Here is a 10,026-nt window from a genome sequence, read left to right as displayed (position 1 = left end):
GCCCGTAAAGCCAGTCCCTAGATATCTATGTCAATGTTAATAGTCATTTTAATTTTACGCCTTAGTATTAAGAATAAGAATAAGAATAAGAATAAGAAACCATTTATTGCAACACAAAAAGCATACAGGTTACAAAACATAAGGATTGAAAAAATAAGAATAATTGTGCGGCAAAAGGAACGGGCTCAGCATACGCTGCGTCAGTCATTTCATTACAAATTGCCTGCGCAGCGCTGATTTTCAGTCCGTCCCCTTCACTGAACCACATTGACATTTATGCGGGTTAAAAAAAAAAAAAAAAAATTAACTAGTAACGAACATGTGACTGGCTTCCCTCTGGTCGTTCCTGCCGCGGAGCACCAGGCCTTGACCCGGGCTCCTGTGGGTGTCCTTGATGGGCTCATCGTCGGCGGCGAAGACCTGAAAACATAGGAATAAAATTATTAGCATGGAAACCCTTCCACAGGCACACTAGCTAGATACTTAGATGGTTGGCAGTCCTCAACTGTACGTTTCTCCAGAAACTTCCTGCCTCGCACAGCTAAACTGCGGAATTAACTGTCGCCTGCGGTATTTCCGGACCGATACGACCTTCAAACCTTCAAGAAAAGAGCGTACTCCCATCTTAAAGGCCGGCAATGCACTTACAACCCCTCTGGTGTTGCTGGTGTCCATGGGCGGCGGTAATCGCTTACCACCAGGTAATCCGTCTGCTCGTTTGCCTCCAATATCATAAAAAAGAACAATCATCTTATCTGGGGTAAAGTAGGTGAATGTCTGCCGGAAATAAAAAGGACAGGAAGGAAACTAATTCGTAGTATGATATTGATTATTACGATTACTATGTATTTGACGGTTTGCTCAGTCCTTGAGTTCTAGTTTGCTCTTGATGGTCTCCAGGTTAAGCCGTGCGTTTCGTACAGCAAGAGACCGAGGCCTTCAAGTAAATATTATATAATTGGTAAAGAATATACTATAAGGACGCCAGACGACACCAAAAAACACAGCAAATTATGCGCGTACAATGGAGGTGGGAAATGGCGGGGCAATGCGCGAAATTCTTCGTGCTTAGCGCCCTTACTTTATTAAGTTAGTATAGGGTGGTATAGGAGAGTGCAATAGATAGGTTCGGGATCTAACTTAGGAAGCCTCACCTGGATAAGCAGCATGCGGCGCACGCGGTCGGAGAGATTACGATAGCTACCGTACAGCGTTAGGTATGAGAGGAACAGGACATCCCCCCTCTTGGTGACGACTGGCGTGGCCTTATCGATTGGCCATTCTTTCTGTAGATAATATGTTGGTTAGGTGGAACTGTTACACGCTCACACACACTTGTGTGATTTTGTGTATATTTACTAGAGAGCGATAGTTTTAGATGGCTATAGCTTGGCCAAAGCATAGGGAAAAAAATACATAGAGTGCTCACTCCATACATCAGTTTTAGTACCAAAAAGACTATAAGCATCTAGTATCGAGTAGCGGAACTATCAGTACTGCTACTTGACAATATGAATGAATGAATGAATATATTTTTATTTCGTGTAACACATGGACACATTTTTATTAGTAGAGCTTACAAGCTAGGGGGTTAGTAGGTACAAACATTTAAAACAATACAACACAACACTGATGGGGGAATGCAATCCCTCACAGTGCGACAAGTAGGGACAGTCAACCCTGTCCGCTATCATTCGTAGGATGGTGTTGGGACTGCCACGCACACGGCGCACCAGGGATGCTGCGCGCGCACGCATGGTAGTATAGAAACAATCCACGCGCGCCGACGCGAACATCCCTGATGCGCTACAAAAACGAGGCAGCCCCATCAGCACCCGGAACGCATTATTGTACTGGACCCTAAGGGCCCTATATGCCCGTTGCGTATACTGCGCCCACAGATTGCAGGTGTAGAGGGAAGTGCAAAACGCCTTAAACAATGTGACTTTCACCTCTTTAGAGCACCTTGCAAATCTGCGGGCGATCATATTCGCTCGGACCGATAAGGCCCTTCGTTCCCTTTCCATGTCCAGGTCGTCTTTGAGGTCGGTCGCGATCATATGGCCTAAGTACTTAAAATGGTCCACTCTATCTATAGGGGTACCATTGAGGCAAATAGCAGGAAGCTCCATTGTCTCCTTGCGACCGCACTCAAACACCATGACCTGGCTCTTGGTTGCGTTATATTTAAGGCCATGATTTAAGACATACGTTTCGCAAATTTTCAACAGTTTGCGCAGCCCACACACCGACGCGCTCAGCAGCACCATGTCGTCCGCATAACTTATGTTGTTGACACAGACTCCATCCACATGACAGCCGACATGGGTTCCACTGAGCGCCTCGATTAAACCATTAACATACAGGTTGAAGAGCGTAGGTGAGGTTAACCCCCCCTGTCTCACCCCGCACTCCAACCTGTACTCATCAGATAGCACGTCTGCCCATCTAACGCTGTTGACCTGGTTTCCATACCAATACTTAAATATCCTGATGGTTTCCTGCTGTAAGCTGGTATTTTCCAGCTTCTTCCACAGTATGTCATAGGAAACCAGGTCAAAAGCCTTAGACAGATCGAGGAAACAGGCCACCACCGGTGTTTTACTTTTGGCATAATACCTGACAGTGTGCTTAAGACACAGGATCGCAGACTCAGTAGATAACTGTGGTCGAAAACCCAGTTGGTTGTCATGCAGTTTAACATGGTTATTTAACTGTGAATTAAGCACACTATCAAGTACTTTTGCCATGACTGTTGCTAACGAAATGGGTCGGTAGTTACTCCTATCCGCCAGATCTCCCGTCCTGTTTTTGACAATAGGTACGACGATCGTCCGCATTAGGTTACCTGGCAGATAAGAATGCCTAATACACAACGTATAAAACATTGCCAACACTCTCGATATGTGAGGGCCTGCATGTTGGAGGTGCTCAATAGAGAGACCGTCGTATCCCGGGGATTTACCTCCAGACATTGATTTAATAATTTTGGCAATGTCCTTGGCAGTAAGGCTAGGACCCACACTCTCAATCTCGGTCTCACTCTCGAGCCCCCCCAACTTCGTTGGGCCTAAAATCGATTTTATAACGAAATGGTCCTTAAAGAGGTTGGCAATGCTTTTTGGATCGCTAACGCCCTCAACGCTAGCCGGGTGACCACTCAAAGGTTTTAATTTGTTTGTGGCCTTCCAAAAGGAGCGGAAATCCTTCTTTGAATGATGAGAGGTAATAGTGTCCATCTTTATTTGATCCTCATGATCTTGGCACCATTTCAAGCGCGACTTAAAGACCTTGCGACTCTCACGCATTTCATTAAAAAGAATACCACTTTCAGGCTTTCCAGCCATTATCCAATCATAAAACCTTTGTCTAGCTACCCGGTGAGCGGCACTAACATGTTTGTTCCAACCTACAATCCGTTTCTTAGCCCTCGGTTTCCTGTCTCCCCGACCGACAGTCGCTGCTCTCTTAAGCGCACCAACGATATCCTCATATAGACGGTCCAAAACTTTTTTATGTCCCTGTTCCTGACAATAACTATCGGCACAGGACTCTAATACTAATGGAAAATTAATTAAACGCAGTCTTCGATGACATTCATCGCGATAAACAACAATTTGTTTCGTTGTTCTCTCCCCCCATATTACATTTTTATCTCCATGAACCTGTCTTGTTGTTCTAGAGACTATAACATTTAGGTTGCATTCTAAAAATATAGGAAAATGGTCCGACCACGTAACACAACTGTTATCTACATAAACATTGCGAACAGAAGTCACCGCCGACTGCGATAGTACAAAATGATCCAACCATCTTCTACATAAATGTGCATCACTAAAAAAAGTGTAGGTATCTGACGTAATCCCCAACTTATCTACGTCCACACAGCACCAATTTTGTTCGTCGCAATGGTTGATCATCTCACTATAAAAACGCTCGTGCGGATGCGCGTTAAAATCGCCCATTATATATACTGATTCAATCCCACACTCATCAATTATCGCACTCACCGCTCCCAGGCAGTCCGTGAATTCGCCCAAATTGTCTCTGCAGTCCGTAGGCATGTATACACTGACCACTAATAACGGTTGATTGTCATTTGTCATAATTTTGAATAGATGTAGCACCGACCGGAAAGTCTTATGCTGTTGAGATAAGACTTTCCGGTCGGTGCTATAATACATCTATTGTCAAGTAGCAGTACTGATAGTTCCGCTACTCGATGCTAGATGTAGACACTGAAATTAATAGTCTGAACTGATGTATGGAGTGAGCACTCTCGTCTTACTTATTTCTCTATGGCCAAAGCTAAAACACTCAACATTTTATAAAGTTGGGACCAAAAAGTAATTAGGCATAGGTTGAGGCTATTCGAGTTATAAACTCGAGTTCCAGCAACGTAATTGTCATTGGCCAAACGTAACAAAGTAATCATTAATGTGCAATGGACTCTCGAGTGGAGCTTGCGACGCGGCATCAAGGTAAATGAGATCAACACATAACGAATGTCGGCTTTACGGCTCGGCCACGACATTGAGCGACTTGCGACAGCGGCAGCGACAACTATAGGTGGGAACGAAAGGTCGGATCGCTGTGTCTCGCTCCAACCTATGGTTATCGCTGCCGCCGTCGCAAGTCGCTCAATGTCGTGCGTGGCCGAGCCGTTAGCGTCGAGCGGGCACGCTAAGGAGCGTGCGTTTCGTGGCTGAGGCGTCGTACTTACTGGGTCCATATAATGGAAGGCCTCTCCTTTCTCAATTGTGCCGACGTCCTTCAGCGGGCCGAACTTATGCGAACGGGGATAGATGCACAGCCCGCCGTTCTCGGGAACAGCGTCGTCAAAGTTGATGAATGCTGCGGTCATGGAGTCGTTCTTGAAAGGGAAGTAGTGGTAGTCCTGTAAAAGGTAGTCCGTAAACTGTATTCAGTCAAAACAAAGAGGCAAGGCGCTCACACCCTCGAGCGCATCCAGCAGGTTCTCGTTGTTTAGTGTACGTTATGGTAACCTTCGTACCTGGTGCATGAGGCAAGGCGCTCCATTCCTCGCAGGCTTGTTGTGCGCCTTGGTGTGGTGGAGGAGAATGTTGGCCGTGCCCATCACACCCTCGAGCATATCCAGCAGGTTCTCGTTGTTTAGTGTACGTTATGGTAACCTTCGTACCTGGTGCATGAGGCAAGGTGCTCCATTCCTCGCAGGCTTGTTGTGCGCCTTGGTGTGGTGGAGGAGAATGTTGGCCGTGCCCATCACACCCTCGAGCATATCCAGCAGGTTCTCGTTGTTTAGTGTACGTTATGGTAACCTTCGTACCTGGTGCATGAGGCAAGGCGCTCCATTCCTCGCAGGCTTGTTGTGCGCCTTGGTGTGGTGGAGGAGAATGTTGGCCGTGCCCATCACACCCTCGAGCATATCCAGCAGGTTCTCGTTGTTTAGTGTACGTTATGGTAACCTTCGTACCTGGTGCATGAGGCAAGGCGCTCCATTCCTCGCAGGTTTGTTGTGCGCCTTGGTGTGGTGGAGGAGAATGTTGGCCGTGCCCATCACACCCTCGAGCATATCCAGCAGGTTCTCGTTGTTTAGTGTACGTTATGGTAACCTTCGTACCTGGTGCATGAGGCAAGGCGCTCCATTCCTCGCAGGTTTGTTGTGCGCCTTGGTGTGGTGGAGGAGAATGTTGGCCGTGCCCATCACACCCTCGAGCATATCCAGCAGGTTCTCGTTGTTTAGTGTACGTTATGGTAACCTTCGTACCTGGTGCATGAGGCAAGGCGCTCCATTCCTCGCAGGCTTGTTGTGCGCCTTGGTGTGGTGGAGGAGAATGTTGGCCGTGCCCATCACACCCTCGAGCATATCCAGCAGGTTCTCGTTGTTTAGTGTACGTTATGGTAACCTTCGTACCTGGTGCATGAGGCAAGGCGCTCCATTCCTCGCAGGCTTGTTGTGCGCCTTGGTGTGGTGGAGGAGAATGTTGGCCGTGCCCATCACACCCTCGAGCATATCCAGCAGGTTCTCGTTGTTTAGTGTACGTTATGGTAACCTTCGTACCTGGTGCATGAGGCAAGGCGCTCCATTCCTCGCAGGCTTGTTGTGCGCCTTGGTGTGGTGGAGGAGAATGTTGGCCGTGCCCATCACACCCTCGAGCATATCCAGCAGGTTCTCGTTGTTTAGTGTACGTTATGGTAACCTTCGTACCTGGTGCATGAGGCAAGGCGCTCCATTCCTCGCAGGCTTGTTGTGCGCCTTGGTGTGGTGGAGGAGAATGTTGGCCGTGCCCATCACACCCTGGAGCGCATCCAGCAGGTTCTCGTTGTTCAGTAGCTTCCCGAACACCTTGCTGTGGAATTCCAAGTTGTGGATGGAAAGGACCTGAAAGTGAAGCCTTGCTGAGTTTCTCCTTTAGAGGTCGAACTCAACACTCGGGGCAATTTTAACACTACCTATTATTACATGTAATACAGACCCAGTAAGGGCACAGCATGTGAAATCAGAATTGAGATTCAGTTAGCTACGGCGTTAAAATATACAGACGTAGATGACTATTAGAAACGCTCTGTACTCTGTACCTCCATTAGCATCCGAATGTTTGTATGTATGTATTTAATTATTTACGGTAGGGCTCATTACACATAATCTATATTTTGGGCGGACACTTTCTTTCTGCTGAGCGGGACAGTTAATTAAATGTATTGTATATCTTTCTCTGTCACTCTCAGCAGAAAATATCGGACGAAAAGGATACAATAAGCCCTTTTTTGGACAACCAAAAAGTATGACGACGAAGTGTATGACGACAACGTCATGATGGTAATGAAGACAAAATGCGTAAAGCTTTGTATATTATAGGTAGGTATATACCTCGTAATCAGCCTAGCGTATGTGTCCCCCCTTCCACGACGTCTCCATCTTAGGGTTATTTTTCTCTCGGAACAGCCTGTCGTACTCCCGAGACATCTCCTTTAACTCCTGCTCGGTGAAGATGCCGGACACTTGGAGGTAGCCGTAGTCTCGGAAGAACTGCACTTGCTTCGGAGTTAGTCTCACCATTTTGCTGCAATCACTTTTATTATATTTTTCACACCACCTATTCGGAAATGAGCTTTTTCTTCCCTGCTAGGAGGGATCAAAGTGGCACTTTTCCTCCCTGCTAGGAGGGATCAAAGTAACACTTTTCTGTTCTAGCTAAACAGCTAAACCTATTTAAGCTAAAAAAAATAATGTGCTAAAAAATGTAAATCTGATGCTTAAACACATCTGTTTAAGCATCAGATTGTGTCAACACTGAGATTTTTTTATTTTCCTCATAGTTGATGTGAAAAGCAGTATGTGTCACACGGTATCAAAATTATTTCGTCTTGGGCGTTAACACTTGAATCCCTGATTACGCTCAGGATTCAATGTAGGTACGCCCTTGACGGAAATATATCATTTTGATCCCTTGTAACACAAACTACTATTGTAAACGTCTTCGTATACTTAATACGTACTACTAATCTTCGTGCGCCGTTGGCAAGTACTGTGTCAAAAAGGGTAAAGGAGACAAAGGAGCTCTTCTATTTACCTCGCTAACGATATCTCATTAGTTACCGAGAAATGTTCTGTATCAGAATTCTATTTACTCTGTCAAAACTCTCTTACGAGCTATATGTAAAGTATCGCCTACTTAAGGCGTTAAAAGTACATTACGATACAAGTGCGAAAAGTAGGAAATTCGCATCGAGTGGAGATAAAATTCAAACACGACCGTAGTGTTTTAGATAGACACGAGTTGCGAATTACCTTTTCGCACGTGTATTGTGATTGTACAACGTTTTACAGTAGGTAGGTACATATGGGGTCGTCATCTGTGGGGTAGCATTTTGTTCCAAAGATTATGGCGGGCAGGCGTTGGCTGGCACACAGACTTACCTGAAATGTACGTAAGCGAATCCAAAGACTGGTTCGCACAGTTGCAGGTCGCGGCCGATATAAAAATAGCTGGACAAGTCGCCATCAGCAGGCGTGTCTCACTCCGCGATTTCGTCGCTTTGCTACAGGTAGCTAAAAGTACATACGTTCGGCCCCAATTTTGGGGAAAGCCATAACTGCCATAAACCGCGCGTGGCGCTGTCGCCACCAAGCGGCCATATCTGTGCTGATCGTAACAGACGCGTTTTGTTAGAGAGTGAGTCTTCTGTACTTAGTACTATTGTGTGCCATCAGATATATCGGAGAGGCCGAGGTGCTCAAAAAATCTAAACACGCACTCTAGCGCCTTGACAATAGAGGCGTGTTCAGATATTTGTGAGCACCTTGACCGCTCAGATATATCTGATGGCGACTGTACATGGTCAGGTCGGACTTGTCGAGGTCCAGCTGCACGTAACCGCCGACGGTGGCGAACAAGCCTACGCCTGCGTCGCCAATTGGCGTTACACTTACAGCGATGTTCTTTACGGTAGTAGGTACTATTATTAATTACTTTATTTATTTCTCTTCTTAGGTTAGACTATTTATAATATGAATATAAAAGTAAAATATTTTTTTATTTTACTTACAAAACAATAAAAAATACATATAAACACATTATAAAAAACCTAACCTAGGGTGCCGCCAGCAGCGGGGCAAGGCCCAAGCTACCGGTGGTCAGGGCTGCAGAGAGAGGCTATTATTACTTATTATTATAAATTATTTTATTACACGTTGGAATTTTCATTTAATTTCGAATATTAGATATTTTTCTAGACTCCGACCACGCACCACGCTAAGTGTGCACCAACATGGCACTCTTCGCTGCGCCATACTCCACGGGTGACTTACGGTCTCGTCAAGTCTACGCCTTGGCTCGTCCCTGACGTGTCGGTACAGGGCTATAACCGCGAAAATCGAAGTTCGCAAATTGCGGGCATTTTTCTCTGTCACTCTAGTTACGCCTTCATTGGAGTAAAAGAGAAAGATCCCCGTCCCCGTTGTCCAGACGGCAACAATTTTTCGTCAATCTGATGAAATATGCTGATCAAATCAGGTGGTGCGGACGGAAACGCCAATTTGTCCCGCCGATTATGACCGATATAGGCGATATTACCGATAAAATGGAGGTGCGGACGCAATAATACCAGCCAATTTGTGACGCTAGTATTCGCGTTTGTTTGGGGGTTTTTTAAAATGTAGAACGCACAAATATCACCATAAATCTAATGCAAAATGTACTATTATCTAATCTAATACCTTTAAACGAGCAATTCTTGTTTATTTATATATATATATATATATATATATATATATATATATATATATATATTTCGGGGATCTCTGAAACGGCTCTAACGATTTCGACGAAATTTGCTATACGGGGATTTTCGGGGGCGAAAAATCGATCTAGGAGCTAGGAGCTTACTCCGAATAATCAAAGTACTTACCTAATTGTAATAAGTGGTGAACGGTGTTGGTCACACATACTGTATATAGTGTTAAAAATACTTTATATTTAAGCCTTTCTTGTAGTGACTGTTTGTTTACCTAAATAAATTTAAAAAAAAAATCTAAATTTGATGATTAAATTGGAGATTTACGCCAATTTATTTTCTAATCAAATCAGTCGGTGATACAGTGGAACAAAAACACTGCAGGTGAATGTATAGTGCAAATAAACAACAGTTTAAAGTCGAAATTTTAATAACAATATGACTGGTACAAAAATATTTTTATTAATTCAATTAGGTGCATATATTACATAGATCTTAAAATACATTTACATATTTTATTTTTGGTGTAAAAAGTTTATTATACCTATCCCTACCACTAAATTAATAGGTATAGTTTGGTAATCACTCACAGTAAGTACCATCACAGACAATAATTTTAAATTCATCTCGTACAATAATCTTATTGCACGAGATAATACAGGATAATACATATAAAAATATTCATCTACTTATGCTTTTTCATAAAGAAAAGACGCACATAGATTATCAAACATTGACCTGTTGACATCTCTATTGCACTCGCATTATTATATTGCTGTCATGCTCGCACAGTGACATTGACAACCA

At 44.4% G+C, this 10,026-nt stretch overlaps 1 protein-coding gene across 1 annotated transcript; it reads right to left on the bottom strand.

Moving 5' to 3' along the window:
- Positions 1-303: 303 nt before the first annotated feature.
- On the bottom strand, positions 304-7,042 carry LOC134656543 (probable alpha-ketoglutarate-dependent hypophosphite dioxygenase). The gene is made up of 5 exons (XM_063512102.1): positions 6,891-7,042; positions 6,191-6,392; positions 4,724-4,897; positions 1,155-1,286; positions 304-420 (listed from the first exon to the last, which is right to left on the bottom strand). Exons 1-5 carry the CDS (start codon positions 7,040-7,042, stop codon positions 304-306), a joined length of 777 nt encoding a protein of 258 aa, XP_063368172.1.
- Between the last annotated feature and the right edge of the window lie 2,984 nt (positions 7,043-10,026).

The sequence above is a fragment of the Cydia amplana genome, chromosome 18 (assembly GCF_948474715.1).
Source record: "Cydia amplana chromosome 18, ilCydAmpl1.1, whole genome shotgun sequence".
NCBI classification, from domain to species: Eukaryota; Metazoa; Arthropoda; class Insecta; order Lepidoptera; family Tortricidae; genus Cydia; species Cydia amplana.
The sequence above is the reverse complement of the archived record's forward strand: the minus strand, read 5'-3'. Positions and strand labels throughout refer to the sequence as shown.